This window comes from Trichosurus vulpecula, chromosome 9, assembly GCF_011100635.1.
Source record: "Trichosurus vulpecula isolate mTriVul1 chromosome 9, mTriVul1.pri, whole genome shotgun sequence".
Classification (NCBI taxonomy): Eukaryota; Metazoa; Chordata; class Mammalia; order Diprotodontia; family Phalangeridae; genus Trichosurus; species Trichosurus vulpecula.
This window is the reverse complement of record NC_050581.1, coordinates 142,592,500-142,612,757: the sequence shown is the minus strand read 5'-3', so window position 1 is coordinate 142,612,757 and position 20,258 is coordinate 142,592,500. Positions and strand designations below refer to the sequence as shown.

General features: G+C 40.5%; 1 protein-coding gene across 1 annotated transcript in view; it reads right to left on the bottom strand.

The window, feature by feature from the left end:
- NUP210 (nucleoporin 210) overlaps nt 1–20,258 on the bottom strand; it is a 177,669-nt gene that overhangs the window by 66,647 nt on the left and 90,764 nt on the right. Inside the window, exons 14-18 of the mRNA XM_036737668.1 lie at nt 20,112–20,257; nt 12,602–12,823; nt 10,622–10,795; nt 594–786; nt 247–353 (exon numbers count right to left, since the gene is read on the bottom strand). Of these exons, the coding sequence (XP_036593563.1) occupies nt 247–353; nt 594–786; nt 10,622–10,795; nt 12,602–12,823; nt 20,112–20,257 (842 nt within the window). The remainder of the gene's footprint in view (nt 1–246; nt 354–593; nt 787–10,621; nt 10,796–12,601; nt 12,824–20,111; nt 20,258) is intronic.

Here is a 20,258-nt window from a genome sequence, read left to right as displayed (position 1 = left end):
ATTTCCCTCATGGCACCCCCATGGCACAATGATAAACATATAGTAGCTGTTTAGTAAATATTTGAGAAATAATCTAAGTGAAAAAAGCATTCCCCAGAGCATTCCCAAATGCTCTGAACTTTTGAAGCTGGGGAAACAAAGGTACTGGTTAGGACCCAAATAGAGGGCAAAAAATAAATATATGATCCCCTGACCCTTCCTCCCTTCTTCCTGCCCCATCACAGACCCCTCCCCATTGGAAAGTACCGGTAGCTGTATTTTGGCTGCGCTGAGATGAGAATGATGGTAGCCGGCAGCTGTAGCAGAAATTGCAGTGGTTCCTGATTCATGGTAAACTGAGACAGTCTGCAAGCCTGATATAAGAGAGAGAAAAAACATTAAAGAAGAAGCCCCAGAGTAACAACCTTCAGCCTCATCTTAAAAATGAAGTTAATTCGATATTCTAGCTATTTATATTCAAAGAACATTTTTTTAAGTCCTTAATCACGGTTTTTTTTTTTTCATTACCACCTAAACAAGAGAAAGACTCCTGTAGGTCAGCACACAGAACTATGCCCCCATTAAACAACTCACAACCCACAGCGGATCCTTACCATGAAGCTTCTTTTGGCCACTCCCATCATCTTTCAGTATCAGTTGCATTGGCAGGCTGGGTTCAATGCTGGCCAGAGAGGGCTTAGTGGACTCCCATCTGATGTTCAAGGAACTGAAATTGTCAAATCGACGGCCTTGTTGATCATAAGCAGCTAAGTCTAGGTCAGGGTTTCGATAATTGGAAACGGGCACCTATGAGAAAAACATTAAACCATTGGCCACATTCTCTATCCTGGCTAGATATGCAACGGTCCTTGCATGCAGAGACCAATGCTAATGCTGCCTACATCACAGGTTTAGTTGTACCTGATCTGTCTGGCTCCAAAAGGTGTGAATTGTAGAAGAGGCAAATACCAGTGTGATATAAAGGGAAACAACAACTTCCCAACGATTTGAGTTGTCCAAAAGTGAAATGGGTAGCCTTACGAAGCAGTGGGTACTTTCTTGTTGGATGACCACTTGTGGGGTCTATTATTGAAGGGGTTCTTGTTTAAGAGTGAATTGGACTAGATGGCTTCTGACGTCTCTTCCAATTCCGACATTCTGTGATCCTCTTATGAACCACATCTCAAACTCTGTATCAAACCCAGGACAAACTAGTCATCTTGGAAATGGGAGCCACTGATCACAAGAGGGACCAGGAATAGAGGTGGGAGTGGTTCCAGGTGACATTCCCATTATGGTCCAATGTTTGAGATCTTCCTCTACATATCCAACCCTTCATCCCTACCAGTCCAGTCAGCTTGGTCTCTTCATTGTCCTACCTCCTTCTCACCTCCATCCAAATTCCATCGATCCTTCAGAACTATACTATTTCCCTCATGATCTCTTCCAAAATTACTCTAATTCCTTATCATAGAATCACAGAGCTGGAAGGCACCTCACTGGCCATCTAGTCCAATCCATACTTAAACAAAGGTCCTTTCTACAAAGCCCTGATGAGGAGTCATTCAGCCTTCATTTGAAGACCTCCAGGGATGGCAAAGCCACTGCTTCATGTGGGAGCTGCCTCTACTTAAAAATATGTATAATTGTTACAAAGTTACAGCAAGTTTTAATCTGATTCTCCAATTACCAGATAATATTCCTAGTTATATCCTTTGGGGGCCAAGAATAACCCTAATCTCTTTTCCACATGAGGGCTCCAAAAATACTTGGAGACTACTTGTCACATCTTTTTTTCTCCAAGTTTAACTACCTGAATTCCCTCAAACAATCCCTGGATAACAGTCTCCACCTTGGATGTCTTCTTCTAGATGCTCTTTCATTTATCAATGTCTTTTCTAAAAGATGCCACCAAGAATGATCTCTTCTGCCTCTGAAGTCCTTCTGTCCTCTTTGCTTATTCCAAATTATTTGATCACAAACTGTCCCATACTATTCTCTAACAATTTCATGCATGGATTTCTTGTCTTTGCTAACTAGACTATAAGCCTTTTGAGGGCAAGGACTGCATCATCTCTTCTTGCCTCTGCCACACAGTGCCTGGCACAGTGTGGATCACATAGAAGGTATTCCATAAAGACATTCTGCTTTATGATGAGTAGTGGAAAAACAATTCAAATTATGTGTCTGACTAATGGCTGGTCAGTAGCATCGTCTGTGCCCTACTTATATTCCTAATGTAATGGGAGAAGATTTATCATCTCAAGTCCTTGTTACACACGTGATGCCATGGAAAAAAAAAGACAATCAATGGCATGAACTTCTTTTCTATTCACCAAGCATGCATATTTACTCTCCTTAAGAGAGAAGAGTAGCTACTTCCCAGGCAAGTCATGTCTATATCTGCTCAATTCCATATCCTCATTATGTCCCATGCTTAAGACTACACAAGGCTAATCAGAGCCAATTTCTACTAAGAAACTCAACTGTCTAATATGATCAAGTCTCTTCCATCCAAGCATCTTACCTCACGAATTATTTACTTAGAAAATACTTCCTTGGTGACCTCTGGATTCAAGGAATTATAAAATTAAAGTAATGTTGCATACAGGGCAGAGGAGAGAAATATATTTCCTTTTCTCCCCAAGGACACCTAATGAGATTATAAATTGCAAAAGCAACGCCAGAGTGGCTCAGGGCTACTGACTTAAAATTGATTTATCACATGACAATTCTTCCTCCCTAGTACATTACTGCCTAGAGATATCTATGACACATCACCACTAACACATCAAAGATTGTACACTTAAGTCAGAATGTCTTTCACCTGGATGAGAGAGCCATTCAATAAACACATGAGAACATGAGAACTGTGGACAGTTCAAGGCTGGTGCACATCAGGAATGTTTACCACAAAAGATCTCCTCTGAAGAGACACTGTACGCCTCCTGGACACACGCACCAGCCATTACTTTATGTGGATGTATCTCTGAGACACGCCCCCTTCTAAATGCAGGGTCTGGGTAAACAGTGGAGCTGAAAACACTAAACCCTCTATATTTTACCTTGACTTATATCTCACTGAGCTATCAATCCCTAACGGAGGCAGACTCTAAACAATCAATCCCTAGGACTACAGGGGATAAAACAGCCAAATCCCAGCAGGTGTGATTGTGGTCAATATATCATGAAGGGAATGGAGAGAGTGAAATGTGACTTCACCCAATCCCAGATGCTAGAACGGTGGGGCCCCCTTGGAGTCTGAGAAAGGTAAATTTAGATCAAATAAAAGGCTGTTCTGCTTTACCCAGTAGGGAGTAAAGCAATGGCACTAGTTATTCCAAGAAATAGTAAATGCCAGCCAGAAAAACAATAGTAATAATCGTAGCATCAGTAACCTAACCTTTCTATAGTGCATGGTTACGAAGACATTCACAGACATTACCTCCTTTGATCTAAACATCCTCAAAACAGGTATAGATGAATGGTAGATCCATAAGTTATTAAGAGCAAGTAGGGACAGCCCTTCCTACCTTCCTCATTCCCTGATTTCCTCCTCCCTCCTTTCCTTCCTTCTTTCCTTGTTTCCCTCCATTTTTTCCCCTTCTTCCTTGAACAGTTCACTTTATTCTGCGTCCATACAAAACTATTTCTGTAGTAATGAGAACTGTTGCCTCAGCTCTTTGGATAGATATTCAAACATGGTTGGTGAATTCCCAATATTCAAGATTTAGTGAATTTAGTTTAAATTTCCTTCCTTAGGTCTGGATAGCTATAGGTTTTAGAGATGACGTCAAAGATTATTTTAGAAAACTGTGGAGCCAAGATGGCAGCTGGAAAGCAGGGACTAGCATGAGCTCCGTACCGAGTCCCTCCAAAAACCTATAAAAAATGGCTCTGAACCAATTCTAGAACTGTAGAACCCACAAAACAGCAGAGGGAAGCAGGGCTCCCAGGACAGCCTGGATGGTCTCTGGGTGAGGTCTATCCCACACGGAGCTGGGAGCTGGGAACGGAGTGGAGCAGAACCCAGCCTGAGTGGCGTGGACCATACAGACCAGAAGCTGGGCGGAGGGGGCCCTAGCACCCTGAATCAGTGAGCTGCAGCAGTTACCAGACTCCTCAACCCACAAACACCAAAGACTGCGGAGAAGGTTAGTGGCAAAAGCTGCGGGAATGGAAGGAGTTCGCGGTTCGGCTTCCAGCCCCAGGGGCAGCGGAGGTGGGGCAGCTACAGCTGCTGCTGCTTCTGGCCCCAGGCCCACGTGGTGGGAGGAATTAAGTGGCGGATCAGAGCAGGAGTGCACAGCCTGCTGAAGATCTAAGCCCAGTCCGGGTTGGGGGTTCTGGGGGAAGGAGGAGTGCTGGTGTGACAGAGCTGGCACCTCCCCCAAAAGTGGAACATAGAACTCATTAGTCTACAAGCAGTCATACCCCACTGAAAAACTCAAGGGTCAAGTTAGTTGGTTGGGAATATGGCCAGGCAGCGAAAGCACACCCAGATTCAGTCTCACACTTTGCATTCTTTCTTTGGTGACAAAGAAGACCAAAACATACAGCCTAAAGAAGACAACAAAGTCATAGAGCCTACAACAAAAGCCTCCAAGAAAAGCATGAACTGGTCCCAGGCCATGGAAGAGCTCAAAAAGGATTTGGAAAAGCAAGTTAGAGAAGTAGAGGAAAAATTGGGAAGAGAAATGAGAAGGATGCGAGAAAACCATGAAAAACAAGTCAATGACTTGCTAAAGGAGACCCAAAAAAATACTGAAAAATACACTGAAGAAAACAACACCTTAAAAAATAGATTAACTCAAATGGTAAAAGAGCTCCAAAAAGCCAAGGAAAAGGAGAAGAATGCCTTGAAAGGCAGAATTAGCCAAATGGAAAAGGAGGTCCAAAAGACCACTGAAAAAAATACTACTTTAAAAATTAGATTGGAGCAAGTGGAAGCTAGTGACTTTATGAGAAATCAAGATATTATAAAACAGAACCAAAGGAATGAAAACATGGAAGACAATGTCAAATATCTCACTGGAAAAACCACTGACCTGGAAAATAGATCCAGGAGAGATAATTTAAAAATTATTGGACTACCTGAAAGGCATGATCAAAAAAAGAGCCTAGATATCATCTTTCAAGAAATTATGAAGGAGAACTGCCCTGATATTCTGGAGCCACAGGGCAAAATACAAATTGAAAGAATCCATCGATCACCTCCTCAAATAGATCCCAAAAAGAAATCTCCTAGGAATATTGTTGCCAAATTCCAGAGTTCCCAGATCAAGGAGAAAATACTGCAAGCAGCCAGAAAGAAACAATTTGAGTATTGTGGAAACCCAATCAGAATAACCAAAGATCTGGCAGCTTCTACATTAAGAGATCGAAGGGCTTGGAATGCGATATTCCGGAGGTCAATGGAGCTAGGATTAAAACCTAGAATCACCTACCCAGCAAAACTGAGTATCATGCTCCAAAGCAAAATATGGATTTTCAATAAAATAGAGGACTTTCAAGCTTTCTCAGTGAAAAGACCAGAACTGAACAGAAAATTTGACTTTCCAACACAAGATTCAAGAGAAGCATGAAAACGTAATTAAGAAACAGAAATTGCAAGGGACTTACTAAAGTTGAACTGTTTTGTTTACATACTTACATGGAAAGATGACATGTATGATTCATGAGACCTCAGTATTAGGGTAGCTGAAGGGAATATGCATACATACATATATATATATATATATATATATATATGTTTATGTATATATATAAGTGAATGTGTATGTATGTATATATGTGTGTGTGTGTGTGTGTGTGTATAAAAGAGAGAGAGAGCAGACACAGGGAGAGTTGAAGATGAAGGGAAGATATCTAAAAGAAATAAAATCAAATTAAGGGATGAGAGAGCAACATACTGAGAGAGGGAGATAGGGAGAGATAGAATGGGGTGGATTATCTCACATAAAGGTGGCAAGAGGAAGCAGTTCTGTGGGAGAAGGGGAGAGGGCAGGTGAGGAGGGAATGAGTGAACCTTGCTCTCATCAGATTTGGCCTGAGGAGGGAATACCATACATACTCAATTGGGTATCTTAACCCACAGGAAAGAAGAGGGAGGAAGATAAAAAAATAAAAGGGGGGGATGATGGAGGGGAGGGCAGATGGGGGTGGGGGTAATCAAAAACAAACACTTTGGAAAGGGGACAGGGTCAAGGGAGAAAATTCAATAAAGGGGGATGGGTTGGGAAGGAGCAAAATATAGTTAGTCTTTCACAACATGAGTATTGTGGAAGGGTTATACATAATGATACACATGTGGCCTATGTTGAATTGCTTGACTTCTTAGGGAGGGTGGGTGAGAAGGGAAGAGGGGAGAGAATTTGGAATTCAAAGTTTTAAAAACAGATGTTCAAAAACAAAAAAAAAAGTTTTTGCATGCAACTAAAAAATAAGATATGCAGGCAATGGGGCGTAGAAATCTATCTTGCCCTACAAGAAAGGAAGGGAAAAGGGGATGGGGGGGGTGATAGAGGGGAGGGCTGACTGGGGAACAGGGCAACCAGAATATATGCCATCTTGGAGTGAGGGGGAGGGTAGAAATGGGGAGAAAATTTGTAATTCAAACTCTTGTGAATATCAATGAAAACTAAATATGTTAAATAAATTTAAATTTAAACTGGTAAAAAAAATAAAAAAATAAAAAAGAAAAAAGAAAAAAAAGAAAACTTTGCTTGGAGTGACAGTACTCTAGACGAACCCTCTAACAGAACGGTAGTGGTCATCAATTCCAACCATCATCAATAACTTCTGAGGCCTAGAAGCTGAGTCAATACCAATACCTTTAAAAGGAGGAATCAGAAATGCCAGAACTCATCTCTAATGCCCAGGGACCTTGCTGAGCATTATGTGAGGCTTGTCTCACAGGAACGATGAACAACTTAGGATGATAGCACCACAAACAGCTGTAGCCACTTCCTTGGAACACTTGACACTCAAACTAACATGGCCGTTATATACACATACATGTACATGTATACGCATATAGATGTGTGTGCATATAGTCCCTAATGACTACAACAGCCTTGATCTGGCAAGTCAACAAGATCTAGTCTATTTCTGAAATCTGGTACATCAACCAGATCTAGTCTATTGCTGAATAGGCATGATCTTTAGAACCTCTCTCCCCCATACAATCCATCCTCCACTCAGCTGTCAAATTGAAATACAGTTTACCATTTCTATCACCTCTACAATCAAATATAAAGCTGTGGGTTTGGCATTCAAAGTCCTTCATAACTTCTCCTCCTTATCTTTCCTGATCTCTTCACCCCTGACCCTCTACTCCTACACTCTTAGCACCTCATCTTTCAGTGAGGCCCCAGACTCCTTGATGGAAGGTAGAAAAGATAGATCTTTTCCAAGAATCTGATCTTCATATCCTAAACTAGATGGCCCAGTATGATGACAGGAACTCACTCATTATCTTTGGCCTTTTCTGTCCAGGTCTTGCTGCCCTCACTTCCAAAGCTACCTCTGCCTCCAGTTTCAAGGGTGTCCCTCACTTCCTTCTGAAGCAAGTGTCATCCACCATATTGTGTTTACTAGGAATAGAAGCCAGACATGCCTTTCTACAAAGTACTTTCATTAGTGATAGAATTGTGGACTGGATGAAACATGAGGCTGACTAAAGATGTCAGTACTGAGGTGTGACAAGAGTGACTCAGACTTGAAAACAATTGGATAGCAGTGAGAATACTGGGGTGGGGGCGGGGTGTATGTGTGTAGGTCTGGGCATATCTCTGTCTTTTGGAACGAAGAAGAACAAATTTTCTCTCTATGAAACACAGTCCTTTGGGGACACTCATGAGGAACAGGAATACATTAGGAGGAATCCAGAGTCAACAATATGGGATACACATTTCTGAGTCTCAAATTTGCAGATGAAAAGTGCTTAACTCAGTACTGTTTTATAATAGTGTTTTTGCCAGGGTTTAAACATCCCAAGAAGAAAGGTCTGGGCTTAATGTCAGTCTAATTCATATTGTTTGGTCTAATTGGACCAGACAATTGGATTTCAATTTTCTGTCCCTCATTACAGGATGACTCCTCTGCCCCTACCAATATTTCCCTGATTAACTGACTTTATTCCTCACTAGGTCCCAATTTCTTCCATCTTCCCTCTTTCTTTCTTCCCCTTTCTTCCTCCTGGGATCTGAATGAGAGTCATAATTGCTGGCTGAATCAGAGCTCTGATATTTCTGCTTTTTGAGAAAAAAAGTTATATGCATTTTCTTGGCCTCAGTTTCCCTATTAAGAAACTGAGAAGGCTGGTCAGCCTCTAATCTCCTTTCCAGCTCAGATTTTCCGTGACTTATGAATACAATGGCTGGCCTCCCCACCTTACTGATTTTCCCCTTTTTGGCTACATCCAGCTTTTGAAGCGTGGTGCACAGGTACCTAACACTTGTAACCCTACTTGTTGACACTCAGAAGTGAGCTTCCAGAGTCCTTAGCTCTAGGAACATGATTTGTTCCTGGGTAGGCAGCAATGATTTGTTTGAAAAATATAGATCATAAACTCACATAAATCCTCAGCACTTCTATATATTACCAACAACATCAAGTAGCAAAAGAGAGAAAGAGAAATTCCATTTAAAATAAATATAGATAATACAAAACACTTGGGAATCTACCTTCCAAAACAAACCCAGGAACTGCATGAACACAACTGCAAAACACTTTTCTTCAGACATATAAAGTCAGATCTAAACAACTGGAAAAATATTAATTACTCGGGTGGGTTGAGCCAATATAATAAAAATAACAATTCTGCCTAAACTAATTTACTTATTCAGTGCCATACCAATAAAACTACTAAAAAATTTTTATAGAGCTAGAAAAATTAGTAACAAAATTCATCTAGAAGAACTAAAGGTTAAGAATATCAAAGGATTCAATGAAAAAAATGTGAAGGAAGGTAGCTTACCTATACCAGATCTCAAAATGCATTACAAAGTGGTAGTCCTTAAAACAATCTGGTACTGGCTAAGAAACTGAATGGTGGATCAATGGAACAGATTAGGTACATAATACACTGTAGTAAATGACCATAGTGATCTAGTGTTTGATAAGCCCAAAGATCCAAACTTCTGAAACAAGAACTCACTGTTGGACAAAAACTGCTAGGAAAACTGGAAAGAGGTTTGGCAGGAAGTAGGTATAGACCAGCATCTCACACCTTACACTAATATAAGGTAAAAATGGGTACATGATGTAGACATAAAGGATGACATCATAAAAAAAATTAGGGGAGTGTGGAATAGTTTACCTGTCAGATCTATGCGTAAAAGAATTAGTGACCAAACAAGAAGGGAGCACTATGAGATGTAAAAGGGATACTTTTGATTATACTAAACTAAAAAGGTTTTGCACAAATAAAACCAGTGCAGCTAAGATTAAAAGGAAAGCAGAAAACTGGAGAAAAATTTTAATACTGAGTTTCTCTGATAAAGGTTTCATTTCTTAAATATATATAGAGAACTGAGTAAAATTTATAAGAATACAAATCATTCCTCAATTGATAGACACAGGATATGAGTAGACAGCTTTCAGATGAAGAAATCAAAAGCTATCTACAGTATAAGAAAAAAATGCTTTACATCACCACTGGTTAGAGAAATGCAAATTGAAATAACTCTGAGATACCACCTCACATCTATCAGGTTGGCTACTATGACAAAAAAAGAAAAACGACAAATGTTGGAGGGGTATGGGAAAAATTGGGACACTAATGCACTGTTGGTGGAGTTGTAAACTGATCCAACCACTCTGGAGAGCAATTTGGAATTATGCCCAAAAGCATGATTGAGCATACCCTTTGATCCAGCAATAGCAGTACTAGGTCTGTATCCCAAAAAGATGTTTTTAAAAAGGAAAAGGGACTATATCTAATATATATAAATGTAGTAGCCCTTTTTGTGGTAGCAAAGAATTGGAAATTTAGGAAATGCCCATCAATTGGAGAATGGCTGAACAAGTTGTGGTATATAATAGTGATGGAATATACATTGTGCTATAAGAAATGAGGAGCAGGACTATTTAAGAAAAACCTGGAAAGACTTACATGAACTGATACAAAGTAAAGTGAGCAGAACCTTATATACAGAACATTATACACAGTAAAGCTATATTGTAATGATGATCAACCATGAATGACTTAGCTATTCTCAGCAATACAATGATCTAAGACAATTCCAAAGGACTCATGATGAAAAGCACTATCTACCTTCAGAGAAAGAATTGAGGGAGTTTAAATGCAGATCAAAGTAAACTTTTTAAAACTTTATTTTTCTTGGTGTTTTTTTGGCCTGTGTTTTCTTTCACAACATGACTAATATGGAAATGTTTTGCAGGAATTCACATATATAATCAAAATCAAATTGCTTGCCTTCTCAAGGAAGGGACATAGGAGGAAAGGAGGAAGAGCATTTGGAATTCAAATTTTCAAAAAAAGGATGCTAACAGTTTTTACATGTAATTGGAAAAATATTTAAAGTGAAAAAAAATAAATATATGGTTCCTTATGAAAGGATTCTACACACAAGTATCTGCCTTCCCATCACCCCTTTAGTTTTAGGTTCACACTTACCACTTGTTTGTTCTGTTGCATCAAAGGGCAGGACAGATCCAGCTGAGGACTAGCGTAGACAGGTGTGACGGTGAGTCTTGAAGGTGGGGCACAGATAAACTTCACCACGGCTGGCTCTGTGGCTGGGAAGGGGTTGGTGACACTGGGCTTGTTTCCAACTGTGAGAGCAATGACCTGTGTTTACCCCAAGAAATGAATATCACTGATCAAGGAAAGCAGTAGACCAGCAGCAGGACAGCTAAATTCCTTCCCCTTTCCATTTCTAACTTATTCCATGACCCCGTCAAGTCACTTAAGCATCCTATTCTGTGTCTGTTTCCCTGCCTATAAAATGGGAATGATGATTCTCTGTCTGCTACCTACCCCTAAGGGATGCTGAGAAGACAGATAAATTAATATGGGTGAGACATTTTGAGCATCTCAGACAAAAAAAATCACTATAAAAATTCAAGGTTGTATTACCATATTCACAAGTTCACAGGTTTTTAATGAGAATTTAAATAGATTTGAAAAGGCAGACATAAAAATGAAGTATAGATATAAGCTATAGCATGAATAAAGGCAGACTAAAGAGGATGCCTAGGAGAGCATTAGAAAAGACAAGGATACAGGACCTGTGAGGAAGTACTTAAGACTGGGACTATTTAGCATAGCACAGAAGAGAGAAAATTCAGAAGGACATAATAATGACCTGGGAGTCATAGACTAGAGGTCATAAATTATATTATATTACAGCTAGAAGGAACAGTAGAAGTCATTTAGTCCAACCTCATTTCATAGATGAGGAAAATGAGCCTCAGAAAAGTTATGTAGCTTGTCTACAGTTACAATCACAGGGCATATGCAAGGCTGGTACTCAAATCAAGTCTTTTGATTCCCAAGTCCAATTCATTTATCATTGTGCCATGCTGCTTCTCAGAAAATCTGTGTGCGTGTGTGTGTGTGTGTGTGTGTGTGTGTGTGTGTGTGTACATTCTGAGCCATGATCAAAAATCATTCAAGTCATAATGAATATCTCATAATTAGAGGTATCATGACTTTAGAAGAAAGAGAATCAGTGCCAAGGTCAGGAAAACCTCTGATATATACTGACTGCTCAGAGTTCCAGAAACTCTCAAAGACTACATGTTTCAGAGCCAGATTACAGCAGGGTCATGGGACATAGACCTAGGGCTAGAAGTGGCTTCAGAGGATACCTTTTCCAACCTCCTGAGAACTGAGGCCCAATAAGTGATTACTTGCTCAAGACATAAAGGAAGCAAGAACCAGAGAGTGGGGTTTGAAAATAGGTCCTAACTCCAAAGCCAATGCTAATTGATTTTCACTGGCAAGGGGAGTTTCCTCCCTAGGAGTTCCATATAGCATGATGCAAAGGTCAAGGATCCTCTTCTCCACTCCAAAAAGAAAAATTTAAAAATCCAGTAAATAACACTGGAAAATGTAATATGGTCGCTTTTTGCCATTTATTCCGTGGCTAAATTCCTTCTTGGAGGAGAAAACCATTTCATGAGAGAATCTAATTGATTCCTTCTAGCTCTGACATTCTAAGTCCTAAGGACCATTCTAGCTCTGACATTTTATATTCTAAAGCCCTTTCCAACTCTGATATTCTATGTTCTATTAAACTTGTAGGCGGTTGTCTTTACTGATTGTCACTCAGTCTGAATTCATTCATCAGATCCCTTCCAATTGGACAGCTGCATAAATTTTTCTGGGGGATTTTGAGATGTTATAGGCAATGAGAAAATTCAGGAGAACAAAATGATACCCAGGGAAGGAAGGCTGGGGTGGGGAACGTGGGAAGCCTGCATGAGTGTCTCAAAGAAAGAAGGGGTGGGGGCCAAAGACAAACTGCCAGTGGCCCAATTCTTCCAGGCAATCGCTGAATCACTGGTACCCTCCTAGAGACTCCTGGGACTGTTCCAGCTTTTTCTGTGTTTCCCCTTCAGGACACTCCTGACCACTGTCCCTGCTGCTTACCTGTTCTCCCAAAGATTTACAGGTCACGCGGATCCAATGCTGTAGGTAGTTCCGGGATGCAGGGGGACCAAATAAGGACAGGCCGATGCTCTCAGTGTCTTCTGAGGTGATGTTTCGGAAGAATTTGGAAGGCTCTAGGACCCAGGGCTTAGGACCCCCTTCAAATAACATCTCTTTGGAAGAACCCAGAGTCACCAAAGCCACAGAAGAAGGATCAATAGTCTGAAAAGAAAATAAAGGACAATACATGTTTTCTATGGGTAAGGTAGGGAAGTATGGAGGCAAGAGTGAAGGATGAAGAGTTAGGTAACCTGGGTACAAGTCCTCGCTTGCCCACTCAGAGCTATAGGACCTTGGGCAAGTCACAATTTTTCTGTGCCTCGGTTTCTTCAGCTACAAAATAAGGATAGTAACACAGCAATTCTACTTCTCTGCTAGAATTATGGTAAAGATCACGAGATCCAGAACAGCAGGGACCATAATGTAATCCCACAGATGAAGAAACTAAAAGCCTAGAGGTAGAAAATGTTTGGCTACATAGGTAGAAAGTGACAGAATGAGGATTCAAAGCAGGACCTTTGACTCTAAATCCAATTTTCCCTCCACTGTGCCCCACTAGTATAATGATTTGAAAGCACTCTGAAAATTATAAGGTGCTACACTGACCCAAACATGTCCAAAGCTGAACTCATCATCCTTACTCCCAAACTCTCCCCTCTCAGCCACCCAGAATCAAAACTCAACCTTTTACTCTTTCTTAACCCTCATATCCAATCTATTGCCAAGTCCTGTCAATTTTATTTTTGCAATCTCTCTAGTGTCTGCCCCCTCCCTCCTGTGACACTGCCACCACCTTCATGATCTCTCTCCTAGACTCTTGCAGTAGCCTGCTGGTTGGTCTCACTGCCTTAGCTCTCTCCCGGATACAGTCAGTCTTCCACTCAGCTGTCAAACTGATTGTCCTAAAGCACAGAGTTTATCATCTCTGTCACCTCCAGTTTCAAATATAAAATCTTAGGTTTGGCATTAAAAGCCCTTCAAAACCCTACTTTTCCAGACTTCTTACAACTTACTTCCTGCCCTCTCTTCCATTTCTTTTCCTTTCCCTTAATGCTAATGCCAAATTATCCTGTATATGTATATGTGTGTGTAAGTGTGTGTATACACATGCACACATATATGTATATATATATATATATATATATACACATACATATACATACACACACACATATACACACAGAACTTATTTGTACATGGTCGTTTTATGATTATCTCTTCCTCTGGACTGTGAGCTCCCTGAGGACAGGGCTTGTCTTTTGTCTTTTTTTTTTTTTTGTATTCCCAGAGCTTAGCAAAGTGACTGGAACATAGTAGATGTTTAATAAATGCTTGTTTGCTTGACTGACCTAAGAGTTTATTATTAAAGATGCAGCAAGGTTTAGAGGATAGTGTTGGGCTTTTGAATCAAGAAGAAATGAGTTTAATCCCACCTCTAGCAGTTACAAGCTGTGCGAATCCAAGTCCCTGAACACCTCTTGTCCTCAGGTAACTTTCTAAAACTGTAGTTGACAGATAAGTTACAATCTGTGTTGCTAGAGGGAGTTTCCTCACCAACAAAATGTAAAAGGTCCTTGACATACTTAGATGTGTATGTGTTGCCTCCTCCAATTGAATATAAGCTTCTTAAGGGCAAAGACTTTCAATTTTTTTTCCCTTTGAATCCCTAGCTCCCAACAATGCATGGCCTATGCATGGTGCTTAATAAATGCTTATTGATTGATACTGACATATTATCATTATTATCACAGCTATAATTATCATAAAAGGTTTAGAAAAAGCACTAAGCTATAGGATAAATGGCCCCAGTAGCAAAGAGCATTGGGCATTGTAGATGTACATATCAAGAGAGAGCAAGTATTAGAAATCTAATGTGATACATGCCATCACATGTAGGAAAGATACATATCTCCCTGCCAGCCAACAGTGAGAGGCTACTACTTGGCATGCAGGAACAAGGGTGGGGTGGGTGGGGTGCGTGGGGTGGGTGGGATGGGTGGGATGGGAAGCTCTCAGAGTGGGGTAAGGGAAATCCCATAAATGCTTCCTTTTGCTATGGTACAGCCAGAGTGTTTGCAAGAGGTAAAACATCATGCTATCTAGAGCAATTTTTCCCCAGGTAGCTCTGGATAGAGATTCTACTCATGAAAAAAGGTAATTCAGGCTCTCTTTGTCCCAAGACTTTTATGCATGAGCTACAACCTTTTCACCAACCCTGTGAGGAAGGTAAAAACATCTATCCCCCAGGGGTGTTGTATGGATAAAATGAGATATTTGTAAAGTGCTTTGCAAACCTTGAAGCCCTATAGAGATGCTAGTTGTTATGATTTTGTTGTGGTTGTATTATTATCACAACAGCTAGCACAATCTCCATATAAACATGGAGACACCAAAGCTCATGGAGGTTACCTACCAAAGTTAAGCAAGTTGGTGGCAGAACCAGGATGGCAGCTTAGGTCTCCTGATTCTCACTGCAGTGACTTTAGCCAAGCATATGCCAAAGGGCTCTGATAAATAATGAGTTCCTTTCCTTCATCCAAGTGTTTGCTTACACATCATTAGCTATCTGGCTGTGAGCCCAAGAGGGCCAAGAAAGATAGAGCTAAAAAATAAATCACTTCTTGTGCTGGTATGGTGCTTTACCATTCAGACTACTTTCAATCAGTTCTTTCATCTAACCTTCACCACAACCCTGGAATAGCTAAAAGGTCAGGAATGCTGCTTCTAATGCAGTAGAAAGAATGATATGAAAGGAAATCAAAAGACCTGGGTTCCAGTCCCACTTCTGCCACTAATTCACTTCTTCTCTCTTTGCCTCAGTTTCCTTTCCTGCGAAGTTTGAATAAATGATCTGCGAGCTCTGCAATTCTGTTTGTGTTTCAAAAAACAGCAATATTATAGATTATAATATTAAGTAATGGAGCTCAGGGGTTGTGGGATCATAGATGTAGAGTTGGGGGGAGCCATAGAGGTCATCCACTTGTCCAAGGTCACCCAGGGATTGAATAACAGAATTGGAAACCATGTCTAAGTTTTCTGACTCGTATTCACCTGAATATTCTGAGAGATTCCCAACTAGACCAGTCACAATGTTATTTTTTTTCCATCTTTAAATAATGCATTATGCACTTAATTTTCAGCAGAACCAAATAAACACACATTTACAATTATTCGCACCTAAAAATGAATTTCTACATACAATATGTCCATAACAGCTTGTTTGCTACTCCTTCTGTATCTCTTCCTTTCTCTGTTTACTTCATTGTTTTCTGAAATAGTGTAATAATCATCAGTCTCAGAACAAACACCTAAAAAGCAGGGGTGCTGGGGACTAGGAAAGCCACTTGGAAAGAAAGGCTATAATCCCCTGAGGGACAGTGACTGAAAGACAGGCAACTTGGAAACAAAGGCATTTTAAAGTTTGGTTTCTTCTTTCCCCTACCCCAGCTAGGTATGTATGTGCTGGACAGATGCTAACCATGCTCATTTTAATGACTGTATAAGTCAAGAGTCCCTAACACCTAAAGGTGCCCATTCAATGAGTGATAACAGAAGCTAAAAGCCGAAAAGGACCTCAGAGGCCATCTTTGCCTAACACAGGAAGTCAGTTTCTGCATGAATATCTGCAGTGATGGGGATGCCCAAGCCTTCTGAGGTGGCCTATCTATTTTTGATTTTTCTGCTGTCAAGCCTAAATCTGCCTCTGTACCTTTCATTCATCCACCCTAGTCCTGCTCTCATGGATTCCTTGACCTCCTTCAAGACTCACCTTAAATCTTGTTCTCTATAGGAGGTTTTTCCTCATTCTCCATCTCCCTGCCCCCATACCCCTACCTTCCTCCTGAGACCACATTCATCTTGTAGACACATAGTTATCTGCATGTTGTTTCCCCCATTAGAATGGGAGCACCCAAAGGACAAGGGACCTTTTTGCCTTAGCATAGTGCTCCTAGTGCTCATCACACAGTAAGTGCTAAATAAATGCACGCTGACTGACTTACACTTGTTTTATTGGACCATAGCAGATTCCATACAAAAATCAAACTGTGCTGAAGTTAACCTTTGCATGCTCAGTGAAAATAAGAGTTCTATTGATTAAATTATTGGTCTAAATAAGACTACAGGGAGACTGTTTAACCTACCTAAGAGAAAAAAAATATTTCAATTTCAACACTCTTGAAACCAATTTAGCAGCATCCATCTGCAGATAATTAATGGGAGTGTGCCTGTAAAGTAATAAGGCTTTTAAAAAGCAATACCTGAATTTCTACACATAATCTGTGTATACAGCACCTTGGGAGGCTATACATTTAATCAATGACTGTTGCTATTCAAAGCACCTTCAATGGGAACTGTTTTCAGAACTCATTTACAAGTATCACAAAAAAATAGTTTCAATACATTATAATCACAATTCATTTTTAAAAAGCAAAATCCTTGCACTGTAACTAGCTGGTTTTGCACTCAAGACAAGACAGCTATGGCATCCTTGGAAGACTAGATGAATATCTTATATACTTCTCTGTCGCATTTAGCTTTGCCCACCCGAAGAAAGTTCCTCACTTGTCTCACCCTTATTTCAGCATTGCCAAATCCCTATCACTCTATGGGATCATCCATCTTATTCATAGGCTTGACTCTGAATAAGTTTAGACTGATTCCCAAAATCTCATCTACTACATCAAAGAATGAAGACTTAAAGAGATTTGAAAGGAAGCTCTGAAAGCAATTCCCAAAGAGAAATATTCTGAGCCACATGAAGGCTTATTGGAATAAGTAGATATCATACTATGGGGGACTACTCTGAAAGGAAACAACATTTATTTGCATGATTAATTGTTGGTCTGTTTATTTATAAAAGGATAGTCTCATTACATCAAGTCACACCTCAAATTATTCACTGTAAACTATTCACACCTGTATTCATTAAAGCCTGTTGGCTAAAGTCACTGTATATGCTTTGCATGTAATAAAGCTCATTTCCTTTATACAAAATTTACTAATCCAGGCTTTCCATGAATTTAGACTGACATTCCCTCCAGGTATGTTGAATTTATAAGATTTTGTAAACTTTTCAATCCTCTCTAGTCTTCAGTCCCAGTCAGGCTTAATGAGGTGATGGGATGTCTGGGTGCTGCTCCCACTTGGAAGAAGTCGGGTGAAAGCACTGCTCTGAGAAGAAGTAAATAAGTGGGCTCATCTTGCTGTCTTTGCTTTCATCAGCTGATTTCAATGGGTGAAGGTTAATGTGGTCAGTTTCCGTCCTGATCAGACTGACCTCAGCTCTCAGGCTTCTGGATAGCATTCCTCCTTAGGCAAAGAGCTTGCAAATGTATCTGTGCACCCAGAAAGGAGACACTTATCTCTGTGACGTGGGGCTGTTGACTGTCACCCAGTCAGAGGATGATTTGTGCCTTCTTGTATAGCATGGGAGCTGATCTACACCTGGGCTGTCATGCCTAATGCACATGGCTGGAAACATCACAGAATGAGTGTGCAGCTCACATTAATTCACCTGGGATTGGGGTGCTAGGCAGAATCTTTCAGAAGCAGATACTTAGAGGCTGAGACAAATTAATCAGAGCTATAGAGGACACCTACACTGCCCCCTGGCCTGATGGAAGGAACAAAAGATCTCCTGTCAAAGCTTCCCCATCGGAATTGTGGCACGGCTACCTGTCTGACTTTAATAAGTCACATCACCTTTCTAGGCCTCAGTTTCTTCATTTTTAAAATGAGACAGTTGGGGGCAACATTAATTCCAAGATACTGTGAAATAACTGTTGAGAACTCAAGGGAATACACATCTATCCAGCAGAAAAAGAGGAAAAAAATAATCAAAGGAGGCTTATTTATTGAGGAGTGATTGTTACATTGGAGGGTTTAGGATACAAGTTACAAGAAAGGCATTGGGAGTGACAATATATGGGAATTCCAAGAGTGAGCTTCCATCTTGGGAAGAAGGGAAGAGTGTGTGGATGTTGGAGGATACTGGAATGAGATGAAGGGGTTCCAATCTCCTTTTTTCTCAATAACAAGAAGGATCCTGGAGTACTAAAGTCCAATGAGTCAACTCTCACCACATCTAACCCTGATGTCATGGGTTGGATATAGATTAGAATGTAGGGGAGAGAGACAAGGAACATAAGGCATAAATCAGAGAGACTCACCCTACCCTGACGTACACATACACATAAATAAACACCAAACATATGTCTATAACTTAGATACAAAGCTGACTTTATAAGATCATGGGATCATAGTTTTAGAGCTAGGAGGGACCTTAGAGGTCATCCAGTCAAACCCCCCCCCTACATTTACAGATGAGGAAACTGAGTCTCAAAAGAATTAAGTGATTTGTCCAAAATCACAAGCAGATACTAAGCGGAAGAGATAGGACTTGAATCCAGAGCCTCTGACTCCAATTACTCTCCCATGAACATAGAGGACTGAGCTAAATGTATCTTGAGCTCATGCCATGGAATGAATGAATGTGTGTGTGTGTGTGTGTGTGTGTGTGTGTGTGTTTTAAGATGAATGAATAAACAGATGCCCGATATCAGTTGAAAAGGCATTCATTCCACTGAAGAATTTCCATTTGGGGCAAATTAAGATTTTATTCTAAAGAGAAAGAATTGCATCATGATATATGTACATATAGACTACAGTTCTCCTATGCAATTAGTGCTTAAGACATTAATCATATCCACCTACGCAGTGGCCCTGGGAAAACTACTTATTCTCTCTGTGCCTAAGTTTCTTGATCTATCAAAGGAAGATGATGATATCTGCCCTACTGGTCTCATGGTAGTGCTCTGAAATGATTAATATAATAGTATTATATAAATGTGATAAGTTCTTACTATATTATTACTTTGAGCCTTGACTGATTTCTTCCAGGATAGGGACCTACAGGCTTTTGCCTCAGGTCTGGCTAGCTACAATTAGAGTCTTCATAAAGTGTTCCCTCCTCCATGAAGTTTTCCTTGATCCCTCCCGTTGGAAATGATCTTTGTTCCCTTGGATTTCATCTCTGATTTGTACTTCTCCTCTGCCTTCATTATGTTCCATTGGGTTACACAGCAGCAGAGAGGAGGGGCAGGTAGAACATTGGACTTGGATGGAGGAAGACCTGGGTTGAAGCCTCACATCAGATACTTACTATGTGACCCAGTGCCAATAATAAGTTCTCTGGGTATCAGTTTCTTCATCTGTGAAATGGGAGTATTGGTAGCACTACTTCACAGAGTTGTGAGGATCAAACGAGATGATGTAAGTAGGGTGACCTTGCGAATCTTACACCTCTGCATAAATGTGAATGGTTCTGTGTTTATCCATGTCCATGTCATGTCACTCATGGAGGAGGAAAACTATGCATTTCTCTTTTGTATTTCTTTGTATTTCTCTCAGCCCCTGGCAGAACTCAGATGAATTGTTAAGTTGGGCTCACCTTCAGCGGGAGGTAGGCAGCGATGGTGATCTTGGCACTCAGGTGAATGTGACCATGTTTGTAACTCACGAGCAGTGTGGTATACCCCTGGATTTCAGCTCTGACCCGGACACCACTGCAGTAGTTTGCTCCTGGCTTAAGCCTCCC